Source organism: Petaurus breviceps, unplaced genomic scaffold (assembly GCF_028583685.1).
Source record: "Petaurus breviceps papuanus isolate PSGF00001 unplaced genomic scaffold, PetGlider_PUasm1.0 227, whole genome shotgun sequence".
Lineage (NCBI taxonomy): Eukaryota > Metazoa > Chordata > Mammalia > Diprotodontia > Petauridae > Petaurus > Petaurus breviceps.
This window is the reverse complement of record NW_027185896.1, coordinates 16,202,838-16,223,357: the sequence shown is the minus strand read 5'-3', so window position 1 is coordinate 16,223,357 and position 20,520 is coordinate 16,202,838. Positions and strand designations below refer to the sequence as shown.

Here is a 20,520-nt window from a genome sequence, read left to right as displayed (position 1 = left end):
GGTTGTCCATGGAGCATAGGAAATACTTGTTCCACTTTTATCCACCCTAGGCAGCCCACATCCAGAGTACTGTATTCAGTTCTTAGAGATGCACAGTCACAAAGTTTAACCCATCCAGATGAAGGGAATCAGGACGGTGAGAAGTCTGAAAATTTAACATGTAATAGGTAGGTAAGCAGGCAGAAGAACTGGGATATTTATCCTGGAGAAGACAAAATTAAGGACAAACACCATAGACATGTTTGAATTTGGAAAAGAATATGGAACAGAATGATTCTATGCAGTTCCAGTAAGAACTAGGACCAATGACTAGAAGTAACAGAGTCAGATTTTGACTCAACACAAAGTTGGAGTCAGGACAAAGGAATAGGGGATAAGATCCCAGTAGTACCCTACTTCTAATACTGAGAACTGTCCTATAATGGAACAGATTGCCTAGAGAGGTAAAGAAATCAACAGAAGTTTCCAAGTAGGCTGTATCAAGTCAGAGACTGGTCTCTCAGTCCCTTTTGTTGTGAAGATCCTGTGATTTTACTTACCTCCTTCTACTATAACCGTGCATAACTCCTACTATATGTATATTTTTTAATATTTTGATACCTATGTCAAAATAATTGACTTGTTTTGTAAGTCTGCGTATTTTATCCTAAGCATTTAAAAGTACTGTTCTGAAAAATGGTCCTTAAGCTTCATGAGATTGCCAAGAGTCCATGAAACCAAACAGGTTAAGAGCTACTGCAGGGTTATCCTTAAGATTCAGTGGGTTGGTGGTGGCTCAGCGAGTAAGAGCACTGGCTCCAGTGTCGGGATGATCTGGGGATCAAATCTGGGCTCAGATACTTAGCACCACACCCAGAAATAACTGGCTGTGTAACCTTGAGCAAGTTACTTAACCCTGATTGCTTTAAAAGTAAAAAAAAAAAAAGATTCAGTGGGTTGGTTTTTTTTGGAAGGGGGAGGGCAGGGCAATTGGGGTTAAGTGACTTTCCCAAGGTCACACTGCTAGTGAGATTGGATTTGAACTCGGGTCCTCCTGACTCCAGCGTTGGTGCTCTATGCACCACCTAGCCTTGCCAAGATTCAGAGTCCTTTCTCCTCATCTAACATGCCTGTGACCTTTCCTGTTTATGAAATGAGAGCAAGACTGTTTTTTATGTTCTCCATCATGCTGGCAATTCCTAAAATTGCTGTGAAATCTGAGCTTGCTTCACCAAGGTACTGCACAATTGGAAGGTGCATCAATTGGTTTTAAGAATGGGTGCCTTACTACTTATCATTCCTTTCTAATAGGTTGTGTCTGGAGTACCAAGGTCTACTTTTACTTTAGCCCTCCAAAAAATTCCCCTCTGGGAAGGTATAGGCTGCACCCAGATAGTCAGCTGTCTGACATTCTTGGATGGAAATTCACTTGGTTCTTTATGAAGTCCACGATCTCAGGCATTTAGAAAGCATCTACAAAACTTTTGACTCATATTGACCTTGCAGGGAATTAAAACCCTCCTTTTCACAAGAATTCTCAACTAGCCAAAAGCACACATCTTGTCCTTCCAGGGTTGATTCATCTTAACCAAAGCATGAGACTTTTACTTTTGTCCCCATTAATTGTATCTCATTAGATTACTCTTTTAAGCATGCAAAGACCAAATGACTGTCAAAAATGTTTCTATACCTCACAACTTTGTGTCCTTTGGAAATTTAATAAGCACATCAATTTATATTTTAATTCAAGTGTTGATTAAAAGAAATATTGAGGGGTAGCTAGGTGGTACAGTGAATAGAGCACTGGCCCTGGAGTCAGGAGGACCTGAGTTCAAATCCGGACTCAGACACTTAACACTTACTAGCTGTGTGACCTTGGGCAAGTCACTTAATCCAAAAATGCCCTGCCTTCTCCCCTCCAAAAAAGAAAAAAAAAGAAATATTGAAAAGCGCTTAACATCTGGGACACTCCAGTAAGAGTAAGATTAAGTAAGAGATGTTCTTCCAGCTTAACAAAAACAAAATAAGACAAAACCCTGCAAAATGTGAGCAGATAAGTCACTGGAATTTCCACTGAAGTAAGCAAATGGAAGAAGTGTTGAAATCCCTTCATCTGGACTGGACTTTGGCTTATCGAATCACATGAAAGAACCTTGTGAAAAGAAATGCCAAGCAGGAGGTTATCTAGTTTTTATGCCATGATCAGGACATTATACAAACACCAGGAAAGGGAAACAAAGATACAGGTTAAATCTCACTGTGGTCCATTCAAATCCTCCTTTTGTAATGGTACATGAAAGCCATCTACTGCCATAAGGTAGCAGAAAAAGAAACATCAGCACAACAGAGACAACAAAATGGCAATCCTGCCCACATTTCACATCTAGGGAAAATGTGGGAGGGCAGGAGGGCAGGGAGTTAGACAGTGCTTTGGCAGGAGGGGGAGGGGAATTTACTCATATAATCTATATTGGCTCTGTAATCTTAACAATACCATTATCCGTCTGGTGATGAAGGAACCCATTCATGCCTACCCATCTTTGGCATATCTTGCCCATATTCTCCCAAAGATTTGCCTCAGAAGGTCCAATCAAGGGGCCAGGAGCCTTTCTCATTTTCTCTTCACATCTCAAAAATATCATGGAGCACGAGTTGTCTGTTGATCATCACGCTCTCACCATACAACTAGCTTGCTTTTTTTGGATCATGTTTGTTTGACATCTTTTACCCCAGATTTCCTACATAATTCCTAGTCTGAATATTTGTTTTGGAGGGGTTCACATTCAAATAGAACCTTAAGGTTAATCCTGTAGCTAAGAGGTGCTGAGTCAGGAGATTTCAATTCTAGTGTCTGTTCTACCACTTACAGGGGAGGCAACCTTGGGCAAATAATCTAACCTCTCAGAATCATTCTTGTTTGTCAAATGGGGAATAATGGGTTTTGTACTACCTACCTGATAGTATGGCTGCAAAGACCAAATAGAGATAATGGATGTAATCCTAAAGCACCATATACATTTCCTATTATATAGATATTTTGCTTTCATGGGGTTTGTTGTCATGGCATTTGCCTTCTTCAGTTGCTTCATTGCCAAATGGAAGTAAGCTTGGGTTCTCTAAGGCCAGCAAAGCACCATTTCTGGCAAGAGAGAGTCCAAGTATGGGTTTGTGATGGGCTGTCTCTGTGCCCTGGGGACCAGCCTAGATCTCAGCTATTGTTCCAGTCTTATTTCATGCCACACTCCTTCACAAATACTACATACCAGCCAAACAAGCTGTCCCTTCCATCTCCCACCTCCATGCCATCTCTTGTGCCTGGAATTCACTCTTACCTTATCTCCCTTCACCCCCCAGAATTGTCTTCCTCCAAGGCTCAACCCAGATTCTGCTTCCTTCATTGGACCTTCCCAGACTCCTCCAAAAGCAAAACTCTTTTCCTCCTCACTTTTCTTCACCCTATACTTATCTTGGCTACATGTTTAATTGCTTCTCCATCCCCCCTAACCCCACAGTAGAATGTTTCCACCTCTATAAAATAAAAGGGCTCCCTCTGAGTTTGAATCTATATGATCTTTCCTTGTTTGTTTTTGTGTCCTCAAAGTCTAACAGTGGTTTGCACACATTTACTAGATTGGATTGAATTGCCCATCCCAGGGGTGGGAAACAGTGGCCCTTTAGGTCCTCAAGTGTGGCCCTTTGACTGAATCCAAACTTCACAGAACAAGTAAGTTCACCATCAAAGGGCTGGCCACCAAGGGGGGATTTTTTTTCAATCAGACCAACTCAAAAAAGTTATCTCTAGTATAGAGAGATTTCAATCTGTAGGAATGAAAGGAATAACCCTGCTGAGGAAACCATCGGTCCTCCAATTATTTCTCATAGAAGAAAAGTAGGAGGGGAGGCCAGGTAGCACAGCGAGTAAGAGCACCAGCTCCAGTGTTGAGAAGACCTGGAGATCGAATCCCGGGCTCAGACACTTAGCACCCACCCAGAAACACCTGGCCATGTAACCTTGAGCAAGTTACTTAACCCCAATTGCTTTAAAAAAAAAAATTTAAAAAAAGAAGAAAAGTAGGCTGTGGCTACTAAATCCCTTTACAAATGACCTTCAGGTTACCCACACCCTTTACTATTTCAAAGTCACATTAACCTTAACAATGTTAAGCAAAAATAGTACAAGTTTTGTTGCTGTTTGTTGTTGTTACCTGACTGAAGTGTTTTGTCAACTCTAAAGCACTTAAAAACCTAATTGCATTAAATTGAACACAATGAAGAAAAGGGAGTCATTGGCTTGGCCCAGCAAAGTGATAGAGAGGATCAAGAGTCTGACCTCTGAGTCTGGGAGACCTGGGTTCAGGTTCTTCCTCTAACATATACTGGCCATAGAATCATGGGGAAGTCACCTAAGAATCTCAGTGGCCCAGATAGGTAATTCTCTAAGAAAAGTTGGTCCAGAGCATGTGACCAGTTGCATGAGTAATGGGGTGTTTCTTCACTGGGACTTCCTTAGACATTGATGGAATCACGGTTCCCTCCAGGTCAAAAAATAATTTTCAAAATGTGAACACTCATGATCAGAGGTTATTCCCTGGCAATTTGGACCCCGATCTGGGGATTCCATAGATCCTGGGGCATTAGGTATTTTGGTAATAAGCTTCTGGTTGATACAATATCTACACTGAATCTGAACTCTGGGGCCCTGAGATCATATTAACACCAGGTTTTGGAAATCCAAATGTAACAATATTCTATCTAATTCACTCCACACCTTCTTTCCAAAGCACTAACATCAATTAGCATCAAATACTTGGGAAAGCCAGCCTACTAATATTCTTGAAGGTAAAGACCACACCTTATTCTTTTTCTGCAGGCCCTAGTGTTTTACACTGGGCCTTTCACATAGTAAGTGCCCAAGAAACAACTACTGAATGAATGAAGAGCCTTCAGGCTATCTATGAAGGTTTAGCTGACCTGTCCAAAGAGAGAGAGGGAAAGGGTTCCAGGTTACACAGCCATAGGCCCTCTGCAGCCTCTTCATTGCAGAGCTCTGGGGTTGGATCAAGGAGCAGTGGTTACTTCGGGCCACAGACAGTAATGAAGTACTATAATGCTGGAAACAGGGTGAGTTAAGGACCAAAGAATATGCAGATCTCAGAGAAACTACCTTCTTCATTCTGTGTGAGGAGGGAGGATGGTAGAGCAGGACAGCAGACTCTCACCCTTCTGCCTGCCCATCCAAATCTTCCCTCCCCCTCAGTCATCTCTCCTTTTGTGGATGTCCTTAGTTCTTGATTCTAACACTTGTTTAGGTAGCATTTACCACAAACTGCCTTTTTAGGTTAGTGTAATGTTAATAGGATGTAAGATCTTCCCTGCCCATTAATAGGAGCCCAGGCTTAGGGGAGGCTCCCTTGTAGGAAGGCTTTCACACCTTTTGTTAATTTCTAATTAGGCACTGAGTCCTGAGGGTTGTGATGCCCTCTGGCTCTAAAAAGGGTAGGTATACTCTGAGGCTAGCATTTTGCTTTGGGGCTCCCTCATTGGAAGAGTATTCTTGTGATTTGACAGATGATACTCTACACCATTAAGGAGCACCGCCCCCCCCCCCAGCTTTGAAAAACCCAGATGTTGGTGCTTCCCTCTCTGTATGTATTGCCTTGGTCAGACAGTTGGATCTGTTGATCTGTGCTAATTTCTCAGATGGAAAACCTGTCTGCTGGTCTTTATTTTCTGTTTGTCTTTTCTCTATTTTCTTTGTTTGTATTTTCTCTGAAGTTCAGGGTGCTTATTTTTCCCCTGAACTAATGAGTGTGATTAAAAAAGATTGTTGACCCCTTGAACAGCTATCTTTCCTAGTAAAGAAATCTAAGGACCTGTGCTAGCAGTCATCCTGGGTATGCCAGTGTGGTTGCCAATACAGTTAGTTACCCTTTCTTGTCTTATTTCTTGTTGGATTGTAAGTTTCTTGGGGTCAGGGGTCATGACAACCCCCAAGGAGACCAGGTCCATTCCCTGTAACTCCTCAGCCCAACTCCAAACATCACACTTGTTTCAGGATCCTCCTCTAAACTGAGTCCTTGCTATTCCCTTATAGAAGAAACCTTCTGATCCAGTCCTTGAGCTGACTGTCATGTTTCAACAAGCATTTTTTAAGTACCAGGCACTGTGCTGAGTGTTAGAAATACAAAGAGAGGTAAAAGCAATCCCTACCCTTCTTAAGGAAATCAGATTCTTTTCTGGGAGATGACATGCGTATACAGATATACATAAACTTCCTACAAAGCAGATACAAGACAGCTTGGGGTAGGAGGGACAGAGGGAAGGAGGCACAGCTCAAGCACCTAAGTAAACGAGGAAAGCTCCCACAAAGAAGGCAATGCTTGAGTTGAATCTTGAAGGAAATTAGGGATTAGGACAAAGGCAAGATGGAGAGGCCACACTGAATGTGGAAGGGCATAACAGGAAGGTAAGACAGGGCCAGGTTGGGCAATGCTTTAAGTGACGAACAAGCTTATATTGGATCCTAGATGTACTGGGGAGCCTTGGGGTTTACTGAATAGGGGTGGGTGGAGTGGGAGGGACTTTACGCCCTTCTCCTCCCCCCTCCTCCACTTCTAACCTAAGTACAGGTGAGGAAGCAGCCAGACTCCAGCTCACACCTAAGGCCCTCTGTGAGCAGCCTAGTGCAGAGTGGTCTCTTCCTCCTCTGAACACCGGTCATACTTAGACACAGACTCCATGGACATTTAGCTTCCATTCCCTTATAACAGCCTCTCTGGCACCATGCATGCTTCCTGAGGGCAGTGATTCACCACAGTGCTCACTGCATGCACTGTGTAGTAACTGACTTGGTCTTAAGAAGTTCAATCACCAGCTATGCCATGTATTAGCTGAGGGACTTTGGGCAATTAATTCATGTCCCCTGCCTAAGCCTCAGTTTCTATAATCTGTAAAATAGAGGGGAAAATATTTTTGTATGAGATATCTCACTGGGCTAATGTGGGAATCTGACAGGAATGGAAGTAATGTAGAAATGTGAGCTGGGGCAGGTAGGTGGCTCAGTGGATAAGAGTGCCAGGCCTGGAGTCAGGAAGGCCTGGGTTCAAATTCAATTTCAGACACTTATTAGCTGTGTGACCCTAGGCAAATCACTTAACCCTGTTTGCCTCAGTTTCCTCCTCTGTAAAATGAGCTAGAGAAGGAAATGGTCAACCACTCCAGTAACTTTGCCAAGAAACTTGCCTAAACAGGGTCATGAAGAGTCAGAGAGACATGACTGAACAAATGAATGTGAACTAGCCAAGCGGGTCTCCAGGATTGGCTAACTGAAGGAGCAACGGTGTCTGCTTGGTTCCTGTCTGATCCCTAGGTTGCTTTGTAATAGGAAGCACAAGCATGTTCAAGCTCTCTCCATTACACTCTCAGTCTTAATGTGACTTCACCAGCAGCTGACATAGAGAAGGATACAGGGTCCCCAGTACTTGACTCGGGAGCCAAGAAGCGTGTCACAGATGAGACCATGCTGTCCCAAAACACCTGGCCCCTGTTGGAAGAGGAAAAACAAACTGTGGTCACAGCACTGCCCAGCAGCTAAAACGTCGAAGGCTGGCACACCATGCAAACTCTAGCTATTGCTGCTACTGCTGTTGTTGCTGTTGCTGCTGTTTATATGGGCTCCTTTGGTCAGCGGTGGAAAAGCCATGTATTCTACTGCATTTTTTCCTGTGCAAAGTTTAACCCCAGTGGTAAGTTCTCTTTATGTATTCCTTCCTTTCCCCGAGACACAAAACATTGACCTCATTATCACTGGGAAACTCTGCTTGGGAAGAAGGGTGCTGGGGTAGGTTCACTGGGCTAAGTTCTGTGTGGAATGAGATTCAGTTTAATTAAACAAACATTGACCAAGTGCTCACGATGTGCTGGGAACATGTGTCTTTCTATTACATCATTATGCAGATACCAATGGGCTCTTCTTACAGCATTTATCCTTGGAAGCATCCACTGAATTTTTGCTCATTTTAGAGGCACATGGGGACCACCCTATGGGCTGACAGCGTAGCTGGCAAAATGAACCACTGTGTCTTTGAGATCTATAGTTTCTCCAAGCTGGGGCAGCTGAGGTGCCCCAAAATATACAATGCCTTTGGCTGCTAGCCAGCTTTTCAGGCTGTTGGACCAATCCTGCAAAATGGGAAAGTGAGGCAGTACATTTATCCTCCTCATTAGGTCATCCAGTGAAGACTCCATTGGATACGTGAACCCCTTGTTGGAGAGGCAGTGTGGCCCCACCAGAATGAGAGTTGGACTTGGCTTTATGAACAAATCCCAGTTTTACTAGCCAAGCCAGTAAACTCCCCTCCCCAAACCTCAGTTTCCCCATTTGTAAAATGGGAGAATAAGACTTGTATACTATCCTCCACAGGGTTGTTTTAAGGAAAATTTAAAAGTGCTAGAGAACTGTTTGCTATATTTATTATTTTAGGGTGATCTTTTTAACATGTTTCAGAATCTAGACTCCTAGAGAATAGGGGACTATGGATTTCATGTGTCTTACACAGAACTCAGCTATGCATAGTAGTACGAAATGGAGAGGAACAAAAGAATTGGATCTGGACTATTATACAGAAGCAAGTTGTTATTCTTATCATTCCTACTTTTGTTATTTTAATTCCAGCTAAAATAGTAGGGATGAGTTCATTCCCTATTCCAACGGCCTCCAAACCAGCCTCAGCTTCCAGTCTCTCCCCTTTCTGACTCATTCCCCTTTCCCTCCTCCTCCCCCACCCACTAAATGAATATTCCTTAAAACACTGATATGACCATGACACTCCCCTACTTAAAAATCCTTAGGGGATCCCTATTGTCTCTAGGAAAAAGTACAAGCCCTCCACAATCTTTCCAATCTTATTTCATATTGTTTCACTCTCCACTCCCGTCAAATTGGCCTGCTGGTTTTTCCCTCTACACTACATCCCATCTACCCCTTCCACAGCCTTTCATGCCTGTCTGTAATGGAGTCCCTCCTCACCTCCACCCCTCTGAGTCCCTTACTTGTCTCAAAGCACAGTTAATGTACCATCTCCTACCTATCAGCTCCTTCCAGAAACTCACAGCTGTCAAGGACTCTTTACCTCTCAAAAGTATATACTTTGTATTACTTATCTGCATATATGTTGAAAATTATCTTCCTTCCCATCCCTACCACTGCTAGAATAAAATTTCCTTTAAAATGGGAAAAGTTTCATTTTTGGTTTTATATGCCCAGTGTGCCCAGGATTATGCCTTGCATGAAGCAGGTGTTTTAAAATGTTAACTCCGTTGAATTCAATGAGAAAATTTAAGGACAGAGAGACCTTCAGTTGGTGAAGTCAAGAGATGCTTTGTGAGGGAGGTGGCACCTGACGTAAGCCTTGAAACAAGAGAAGGATTTCAGTAGACAGAGATGAGAAGGGAAATACGTTTCAGGAAGAGTGTGCAAATGCACAGAAGCAAGAGAAAGCAGACTGAGATAGGGAGCAGTAAATACTCCAGAATGACTGAAGAATAGAGTATGGGAAGGAGAATTTATGTAAAACAGAGCTCTAAATGCCATATTTTATTCTGGGGGCCAAAGAAAACCATGCAATATTTCTGAGCAGAGGCATGACACGGTCAGACCTGTCCCTGTGAAGAGGGACCTTGAACAGGAAGCTATTCACCCACCAGTTAGTCCCACCTGCTAATTATCTAGGCAATATAATCTCACTCAAAATATTTCATTTCTATTTCCGGGAGGGAAACTCCTCACTTACCTGGTACTGGTCTGAGCAACGTGCAGGAATTTCATGGTTGGCACAGGGCAGACAGACCGAAGCAACTCCCAGGGTTCTACTCCTATGTTCAGCCCACTACAGGATGACAGAGACTAAGTCAGCAGAACTGCCAAGGCTCCCTAAGATTTCCTCCAACATGGCAAAATCATCCTGTGTCATGTACCTTTTGGACATAAACTCCCCAAAGGTAGCACCTTAGGGAATTCAAGAAATTCACAAAATTGCTTACTGGGGACAATGCATCCTTAATGGAGATCAGTGGAAGAGTCCTCACAGATACAATGCATGAAGTCATGGTCTGCTTTTTGTAAAGACCTCGATACTTAGACATTCAAATACTTTAGTAGTCATGAGATGCCATAGTACAATAGATAGAGGACTACTCTTGAAGGCAGGAAAACCTGGGTTCAGGTCCTGCCTCTGACACATATCACCTGGTCAACCATGTCCAAATCATTTAACCTCTCATTATTCCAAGCAACTTGCTAAGACTATACTTTACTGATATTCTGCGAAACAATAAGCATTTATTAAGCACCTATTATTTGCCTGCTAAATGCCTAGTATGTGCCATGAGAAGCAATATGGCATATTGCACAGAGATCTGGCCTTGGAGTCAGGAATGAATTAATAAATTAATCAAAAAGCATTTATTATATGCAAAACACAGTGCTATGCCAGAGATACCAACAGAAAACTAAAGTCCCTTCTCTCACGGAGCTCACATTGTAACAAGGGAGACAAGAAATCAAGCGAGAAAGCTTTAGATGAAAGTTGTTCAAACAAGTGTGTTGCCTCTGGTGATGATGGCTTTGGGAAGACAGCACCCACACTGGCTGTGTAAGTGCTCATATTTTTCATTGAGTAAAGAAGTTCATCCCCTGCTTGTCATCCCTCCATACAGAATGGAAGGAGAACAAGACAATTACAAGTGGAGCGGGGTAAATAGGATTGGGGGGGGGGTGACGGGGAAGAGGTAAGAGCTCAAGTCTTTTACCTGGTTGGCTGGAAATTGCTGACAGGGTATAAGAGTCCTGCCACACAGTCTGCGATATAGGTGTTCATGCTAGACAGGGACGCCCTGGGTTCCCAGATATTCTTTTTCCCCATGCTGGCTATTGTTCTCCTCAGGACATCATCATTGTGGAACAATAAGATGCCATCTGTGTACCTACAGAGACACAGACCATGGCAACAGTTGGGGCATGGCAGGTCTGGCTGGCCCTGTGACATGAAGCAGAGCCTAGAAATCCTCACTTGGGTGTCTCTCTTGACCAAAGGCTCCTAGGCAGGCCACTTCCCTCCTGATCATAGCGCCATGAATTTACAGTTGGAAGGATATGAAGAGACCATAGTCCAACCCATTCGTTTTACAGATGAGGAAACCGAGGCCCAGAGAAAGTAAATGACTTATCCCAGCTTACAAACAGTGTCCTCTTGTACAATGTGTATGCATTTGGACTGATGGCCTTATACAACTAGGTCTCCCTGGGGACAAGAAAAGACCACTGAAAGTGTCTGTGAAGCCAGTTTTTTGGTGGAAAGAAGACAGAAAGCAAGCATTCATAAAGCACTATGTACCAGGAAACTGAGCCTGAGAGAGGGTTAAGTGACTTGTCTAAAGTCACAAAGCTAGTAAGTATCTGAAGATTTGAGCTCAGGTCTTCCTGACTCCAGGCCCAGCACTCTAGCCACTGTACCATCTAGCCTCTCATGGAGAGGGGCACAGGGGACGCAAACAGGCTGTGGCACACTCCTAACAAGGAGTTATGATGGAGAAACAGTAAAGGATGAAGTTAAAGACACAGACATTTAAAAGAAGACAGGCTGGGAACATGACAAGAGCAGGTAATAACAGATAGAGCCCACATGTTCCACTGGGACCCCTGCGATGTCAAGAGGCATTGCAGAAGGCTCCTCACAGGTTGAGTGGATGCCTGGGATCGGGCAGAGCTAGTGGAAGAACAATGGCATGAGTTATAGTTGGCCTCTATGGCTTCTTCAACCTGGATTGTATTTTCAGTGCACCTCTGGGACTCTGCCCCTTCCCCCTCACTCTATTGAAACTATTCTCTCTAACGCTGCCAGTAGCCTCCTAATTGACAAATCCAATGGCCTTTCTTTTAGTCCTCACCCACCATGACTTCTGTGGAGTTTTTAACACTAGTGAGTGTCCCTTCTTCCTACTGAAGAAGATACCACACTCTGCTGGTTCTTCCACTTTAATTCCTCCTGTTTCAGTTGACTCCCCATTCTCTTGCCCAGCCCTTAATGTGGATGTGCCCCTAGGTCTATTTTTGGCCCTCTTCTCTCTCTATGTCCTCTCCTTTGGTCATCTCATTTACTTCCCATTAAATGGCTTTAATTGCCTTCTCTAGGCTGGTGACTTATCTTTCTCTCTCATTCTCTCCCTCTCATCCCAGACTGGACATCTGAGTTCCAGCCCCACATCTCTACCTCCCTGCAGGCGCCCCCCTCCCCACCATATGCCCTCTTAGCAATGCAAAAGCAATACGTCCAAAGTGGAATCTGCATCTTTACCACTAAACCTGCTCCTTTGGGCTTTTGCTATTTCTGCCTCCGGCACAATCATTCCCACTGCTTCCTTGTTATTGAAGTTTGGGCCTAAAATAGACCAGGTTAGCAATTTCAAGGTTTAGAATGTAATAAGTATTCATGAACCACAAAATCCAATTAAAAACAACTTCACAAATTAAAAATCAAAATAATACACTTTAAAAAGATACAAAGGATAAGAAATATCACTCCAAATGATTATAATCACCATCACCAATTTCAATTGCATTTCATATTTTAAATGTTTAGAATGAACGACTTAGTATTCATTCTCACCCTTGTGACCAGATATCAGTGTAGCTATTTCCATTTTACAGCTGAAGAAACAGAGGCACAAGAAGATGAAGTGCTTTACTTATAGTCATCAATTTATCTTCACTAGAACTGAGGTTAGAATCCAATAGCCTTCCCCTCCCCTCCTCTTTAGTACTCTGCCTTTGGGTAAAAAGCTTTGGAACCAACAAAAATTACACCATTGCTTCTCTCCACATGAAATTTGCCTAAAGCTCCATTTCTTCAGATGCTTAATGAGGTTACCTCTGAAGCCAAGAAAGGCACAACAGAACATTGTAATGCTGAAGAGGGCACTCGCCAGTCTGGTAAGGGGCCACCGTTACCGACAGAATCTGTCCTAAGGGATATTCGTCTCTGATTTCCTCACAGAGATGAGAGCCAAGACCTAAATGGAAAAAAAAAATCCAGATAACAAGTTATACAACTACAATAAATAGAAAAGATAATTTTGGGGAACTTTTTAGTCTCTGTACGGTCACCTTGACTGACATATGGATGCTGCCCTAACAATGGTGTAATAATGAACTGGCCAATGATAGCCTAGAAACTCACAGGCAAGTGCAGTGTGCTCAGCTTGATGCAATCCCCAGTGGGGTCTTTGGAGCGTGGTACAGGTATTCCATGATCTTCTGGTCTGTGAATTATGTGGCATAAAAGACTTTTTTTTTACTAGCTTCTGAGGCAGAAGTGAACATACTTACAGAAGGTCCCTGTTAACAAACCTTGCTCTCTTTTCTGCTTGGTTGTGTTTGAGTGAGGAGGCAATAACTGCCATGTCTTCCAGATGGGAAGCACACCAGTGGCCTATGTCCTCCGCCTGGCTTGACATGAAGCCATGAGTGCTGGCCTTATTGTTTTATGTCCCTATTAAGTCCATTCTCTCCTGCATTAGTTTAAAGGGAAGAGGTGGAACAGACTAGTGAAGGGGCAAGGCAAGCCCCTCTGTGAGAAATAAAATTATACAAACCAAGGCCCAAACTCAATATGACCTTTCTATTACCCTGAGCTGTTTGGGAACAGAGGATCCTGAGAACATGAGGGCTGCTCCTCTCCTGGGACCCTGGCCAGGTCCTTGAGTAGAGATATGACAACTGCCCAACTCCTGGAACTAGACATTCCAGGAGACATTGTTCTTGGGGGGAGGGTGCTTTGGAGGGATTGGCCCCCCTCCCCAGCCTCACACAAGATACAACACTTGCTAAAAACACCTGGCAGTATGCCTTCTTTGTTCTCAGCACTACTTAAACTGTAAGATTCAGACCCCAAATTGGAATTTCACCCATGGAGGAGACATCTTGCCTGGGACCCTCCCATGCGGGACCCTGACGGCTGTACCGGGATTCCCCAGCTCGTGTGGTCAGGTGTTGGTGCCTCCCTGCAACGGCAATGCTTGTAAATATATATATATATATATATATATATATATATATGTATATATATATATATGTATATGTATATATATATATCTCCACTATTAATCATGGTTGCTCTTATTCTGCTATCTTTAAGCCTCTAACTCTGTTATCTCTGGTTTCTTTCTCACTTGCCTATATATACATATAATTCTGAATAAATATTCTAAAGAAATTGCCTTGTGTTTTCTTGGAGTGCCGAGTATTCTGTTCACACAAATCCTGAACCTCCTTAATTGGACAACTAGCTATAACCTTGTGAATAGTGAAAGGTCAAGAAATACCAAGGGTCCAGGAACTGAAGTTCATGCTGGTGTTTGCAGACAGCCAAGCTTGGTGAGCAGTGAAGTCCTAAATGAACTGATGGATCCAGTCAAGTTGTCAATCCACACACTGGAACAATGATTTCTCCAAAGAAAGGGGCTGCTTGGTTCATTGGCCGTGCCATATTTGGAAATGAACTTAGAAGTTTGAAGTTACTCTCCCAGGGATGGAGATTACAGAGGGGAGAGTATGCCCCTGGTGTGTATGGGGCATGTGTGTTTTATACTATAAAAGCTAATTGGTGTTCACTGGTTAAATGATACTGAGGTGTTAACTACTAGATCAACCAATGATTTAAGGGAGATACTAAGTGTAACTGGGGGATTGACTTAGATTTCTCACTCACACTCTTGCCTTTTATTAGTCCTTCCAGAATGGAAGGTTAGGGAGTTAGGGAGGAGCAAACAAATGGAATTGTCAAGGGTCTTAGTCCAAGGGCAGAAGTTGGTAAGGAGAAGAATATGGTGAGACAGGTGCTGAACTCCTTTAGAAAAGGAAGGAGGGGGGTGGCTAGATGGGTCCTGGGGTCAGGAGGACCTGAGTTCAAATCCCACCTCAGACACTTAACACAAAACTGGCCGTGTGACCTTGGGCAAGTCATTTAACCCCAACTGCCCTACTTTCCCTCCTCCAAAAAGCAAAAGGAAGGAAGGAAGGAAGGAAGGAAGGAAGGAAGGAAGGAAGGAAGGAAGGAAGGAAGGAAGGAAGGAAGGAAGGAAGGAAGGAAGGAAGGAAGGAAGGAGGATGACTTGGGGGTCAGTATACTTGGTCTAGTGGGAAAAATTTTAATTGTGTGGACTTCAAAAGAGGAAAGGTTACTGAGTGAAGGAAGCAAAGAGTATCTGGAAATACCAACTGGAGCAGGAGGTATTCTGGCTTCCTTTCCAGGACCATGAGAGAGGGTTTAGTGATGTAGAGAGGATAGTCAGGGATGCCTCATCATCAGGGTGGAACCAGGGCTCTGGGAGGACTAAAAGATAAAAAGAGAATGTGAGAGAGGTCCAGGATAAAAAACAAAACAAAAAAAAAAATATGCTCGCTGTGGAACAGGAATTCCAGAGGATACAATGGAAGGAGCAGACAGAGTTGGATTAGGACATGGAAAGAGTTTGGTGAAGAGAAATGGGCAGTTTTCTTATAAATGGCTGTTGGTTAATTATTATAAGGACAGGGAAAGACTCATTAAAACATGATGATCCCTGCAGTTGGGTTTGAATGGCCTCTGTGGCTTTTATTCTGTTTTCCAATTATACATTAGGGCAATGATTTTTTTTAAAGTAGGGTATCCATTTTAGAATCCCACAGACCAGAAGACCTATGTAAACACTCAGGAAATACAATATTTAAACACTCATTAAATGAAAGGTCTACTCTGAATAAAAATGAATAAACAATTTTTTAAAATGTACATTTGTATATCTAATTGCTTACTATCTCAGGGAGGAGGGAGGGAGATGAGAGAGGGAAAGAATTTGGAATTCAAAAAAATTTTTTAAATAAATATTAAAGGTTGTCTTTACACATAATTGGGAAAAATCTTCATGTATTTTGGAAAAAATATTATTTAAAAAAATTTTTAAGTGTAGGTATGATTCCTGTGGCTTCAAAGAGTAAAAGAGCTAATAATAATTTATTTGCCTTTCTATAATAGTCTTAGGACACGATCCTATTTGATCTTTATGATTACCTTATAAGAGAGCTAATGTGAGTATAATTATCTATATTTTAGAAATGAGAAAATTATAACATAGGGATATTGACATCACCTATTATACAAATGACCGAATGAAAACTTGAACCCAGGCCTTTTGATTCCAGACCCAGTACTTTTCTCACTATATAATGCTGCTTCTGAAAAAGAATGGTTGTCCTTATTGAAAACAGGCAGGCAGGGGCAGCCAGGTGGTGCAGTGAGTAGAGCACTGACCCTGGAGTCAGGAGGATTTGAGCTCAAATCCAGCTTCAGACATTTAACACAAAAACTAGCCGTGTGACCTTGGGCAAGTCACTTAACCCCAATTGCCCTCCAAAAAGCAAAAAAAAAAAAAAGAAAAGAAAAAAAAGAAATCAATTAACAGGGGCAGGTAGGTGGTGCAGTGAATAGAGCACCGGCACTGGAGTCACGAGGACATGGGTTTGGATCTGGCCTCAGACACTGAACACACATACAAAAAACTAGCCGTGTGACCTTGGGCAAGTCACTTAACCCCAAAAGCCCTCCCAAAAAAAGAAAAAAGAAAACAGGCAGACAAGTCACAGAGGAATCATGCTGGCAAATTCAGGATAAACTTGGATGAATTTTTTTCTTTTCTTTTTTTTTTTTTACTGATAGCAGAAGGTTAAAGATTGAGGTAACATGAGCACTCCATGTTTCTTGGGACTGGCAGAAGGCAATTCTAGATAAGATTCTCTGTTAGAGTAGCTAGAGCTTCAGTGAAAGAGGGTTTTAGGAGCCATGATACACAGTGAAGCTACTGAAAGTTTTAAAACTTTCAGTTTTAATAGCCCCAAGGAAGGTTCAGAGTATGTTAAAACGTCATGTTATAACCTGCGTAATTACAATGACTAAACTTGGCCCTGAAGACACGATGAAATGCACTTCCCTCCCTTTGCAGAAGGGGTAGACTATTGGTGTGGAATACTGCATATAAAGCCAAACTGGCTTGGTGTGTGCATTATTTTTAATGAACTATTTTTTTTCCCTCTTTCTTTTATTCTGAGTTATAAGAGAAGGTTTTACTGGTGGGGTGGTAGGGAAGGATATATTCAGAATATCAGAGGTAATGAAAAAAATCAGTAAAAGTTAAAATCTTTTTCTTAAAAAAAGGAAGAAAGCAGTGTTACAAACAAGAATTTGATTAAACAGTGATTGATAGCAGTAGAAGATGTCAACAGGGCATCAGTTATCTTGCTCCATGACAGCTGTCTCCATTTCTTTTCTAACATCTCTCTGACAATACCTTTGGTACCTTCTCCTGCCTGATTCATTGCTGGTAATATGTTGCAGCCGTATTCACTCCCCTCATGTACCTCTCCCATTGCCCTTGGACACACTCACCTTGGGAGTTTTTTAGAGGCCAGGTATACCATAACTAGCAGCCACAAAGAACCACTGGAAGACCACTAATGTGAAATAGATGAACATTAATTTCATGGATAAGCTTGAGGCCATTAAAAACACTGCATCATTTCGCAAAGGCAATCCAGCTCCTTCTCTCCTTCTATTCAATTCTGTCCCCTCACCCCCATTAGCTATCTACAATGCTTACCTTCCACAACATTGTACTCTGATGCCTCTTTGTGTCATGAAAGTGACCTTGGATTTTTAAAGGCTATGCCAGTGGGGAAGCAAGTTCTAAGTTCATCTATTAAGATGGAACAGCTTTGAGTATAGTCTAGACTTTTTCTGTTTTCTAAGAAATAGCCAGTCTGGTTAAGTACAAAAAGACTCATCAGCAGTAGTCTTAGAGGCAATGAATTCTTCAATCATGAATTTGGCCATGATTGGCCATTCATTTGGCAGTGAATTCATGGCAGGCCATGAAACAAAGTATAACTGAATGGGGGAATGTGATAATCTTCTATTTGGTGAAGCACATGGTAGAGAGCTCTAACTGTTCAGGCTTCAAGGTCCAGGGAGGTACCATCATCCACCTAATGTCAGTTTACCTGAATTACAAACCCAGTATCTTGGTAGAAAAAGAAAAAAAGTGTGGCTGCTAGGTGGCGCAGTGAATAGAGCACTGGCCCTGGAGTCAGGACTACCTGAGCTCAAATCTGGCTTCAGAAACTTAACACTTACTAGCCATGTGACTTTGGGCAAGTCACTTAACCCCAATTGCCATGCCCCCCCCCCAAAAAAAAAGCAAAAAAAAAAGGAAAAAAGCTAGATGAGTACTTTATAAACCCAAATGTAAAAAGTGATGTCAAGGTGAAAATAATAAGGATAATAATTTAACTAGGTTCCTTTTCCTCCTCTCCCCCCCCCACCCCATCACATACCTGCTCCTGTGCCACCACTTAGGCTGTGAAAAAGCACGGTCCCACTATAGCAATCCCGGAGTTCCACTTCCTTCCGAAGTTTCTCCATTGTCTTGTAGAGAAGGCTCTCTTCACAATTCAAAGGCTTGTTGTAGTAGCCTTGAAATATACCATTTAAAACAGCCAATGCCAGAGGGATTTGGGTCCATAGCAAAATATTTTGGGGGCTATATCTTCGAAGGAATTTCATCTTAAAGCCTGTAGAGGTTATTGCACCACCACCACCTCCCCATCAGTAATTACATTTCCCCACAGACTTTATACAGTACTTCTCCAACACTTTTCTTGGGTCACCAGGAAAGGAGGCAGAAGACAGGGATTACAGGGTGGCTAGGTAGTGCAGCGAATAGAGCACCAACCCTGGAGTCAGGAGGACCTGAGTTCAAATCTGACCTGAGACACTTAACACAAAAACTAGCTGTGTGACCTTCAGCAAGTCACTTAACCCCAACTGCCCTCCAAAAAAGCAAAAAAAAAAAAAAGACAGGGATTACATCAGAAGCCAGTGGCTACTTTCTGTCACCTCTTCCAGAACTCTAGCAATGGGAGCATTCAGACTAGAGAGCAGAGAGTGACAAACAAGGCCCTCCCATTCCATCCAAAAGTGGAGGAGGAGAAAGAAAAGGGGAGGCAGAGACTGATCCTAACACAAGGTCTTAATCCAGAAACTGAGTCTGGAGAGGTAAGCAAACAGAAGAAAACATTGAAGAAATACTATATGTTAAGGGAAGCCCAAGAAGTCAACCTAGAAGAAAAGAGTAACTCTATAGCAAATACAAATAGAATTTCAGAAAAAAGAATGGCTTGACCACAAGGATTCTAAGAATCTCTTCAAGAAGTTTTAAAAGAGCGACAAAATACTGAAAGCAGCTAGGAAGAAAGAGTTCAAGTGCCAAGGAACTATAGTCAGGATTATACTGCAACTACCATAAAGAAGAGAAAATCTTGAAACAGGATAGTCCAAAAGGCAAAAGATAAAGCTTTATAAAAGAATAATTTATGCTATAAATCTGAAATAATCCTAAAAGGGAAAAAATAGACCTTAACCACAGACACAGCAGGAATCAACACAAACCTGGAAAGGTAAATACAGTCAAGCAATTGAAAGGAGAAAAATTATGATCAATAGTTACTAAAAGGGGCGGCCAGGTGGCTCAGCGAGTAAGAGCACCGGCTCCAGTGTCGGGATGACCTGGATCAAATCTGGGCTCAGATACTCAGCACCACACCCAGAAATAACTGGCCGTGTAACCTTGAGCAAGTTACTTCACCCTGATTGCTTTTAAAAAAAAATAGTTACTAAAAAAGGGAAAAGAGACAAGTATCTATTGTTGTTGGGCATAGTGGTGCTTGCCTATGATTCCTACCAGTGGAGAGGCTGAGGCTGATGAATTACTTTAGTTGGTGAGTTCTGAACAACAGTGAAGTAAACCAATCATATGTCTGATGTAAGTCTAGTGCCTATATGGCAGGGGACCACCAGTCTGCCCAAGGGGGAATGAATTGGCCCCTCTCAGGAATAGAGGAAGTTAAAGCACCCATGCTGATCAGGAATAGAATGAGGCATTATCCCACTTCAAGTCTGGGTGAGGTACAGAGACTCAGTCTCAATTAAAAAAACAACTACCCAGAATTTCTGTCTCCAAAGGTCACCAAGGGAGCTAAGAAAGTCTAACAGAGGGCCTATATGGAATTTTGTTTGGTTTTGTTGGCTTTAAGAGAGAAAAGAAAAGGGAAGGGAAAAGGCACACACTAGAGAAGATATGATTAAGAGGAGCAATAAACTTGAAATTTCTAATAATTGGAGTGCACAAGGAAAATTATTATAAACTATGGAAGAAATGGTTGGAGGAGGGGAGCAAGCATCTCATGAATCTCACTCTTACCTGAACTGAACTAAGGAGGGCTGAAAATACACACATAATCCACTGTAGAAATACACTAAATTCAATTGGAAAGCAGGCATGGAAAGGAGAGTGGATAGTGATGTTTAAGAAGAAATGTAGAGTTGGGCAGGGAAGAGCCACAAATAAAATGAACAAACTTTAGGAGGTAGGTTATGAAGGAATCATAATAAAAAG

General features: G+C 42.4%; 1 protein-coding gene across 1 annotated transcript in view; it reads right to left on the bottom strand.

The window, feature by feature from the left end:
* LOC138167170 (tubulin delta chain-like) overlaps positions 1–20,520 on the bottom strand; it is a 76,761-nt gene that overhangs the window by 656 nt on the left and 55,585 nt on the right. The window contains exons 5-10 of the mRNA XM_069095914.1: positions 18,401–18,538; positions 12,906–13,047; positions 10,789–10,962; positions 9,771–9,866; positions 7,447–7,522; positions 4,951–5,089 (exon numbers count right to left, since the gene is read on the bottom strand). Coding sequence (XP_068952015.1) covers positions 4,951–5,089; positions 7,447–7,522; positions 9,771–9,866; positions 10,789–10,962; positions 12,906–13,047; positions 18,401–18,538 — 765 coding nt within the window. The remainder of the gene's footprint in view (positions 1–4,950; positions 5,090–7,446; positions 7,523–9,770; positions 9,867–10,788; positions 10,963–12,905; positions 13,048–18,400; positions 18,539–20,520) is intronic.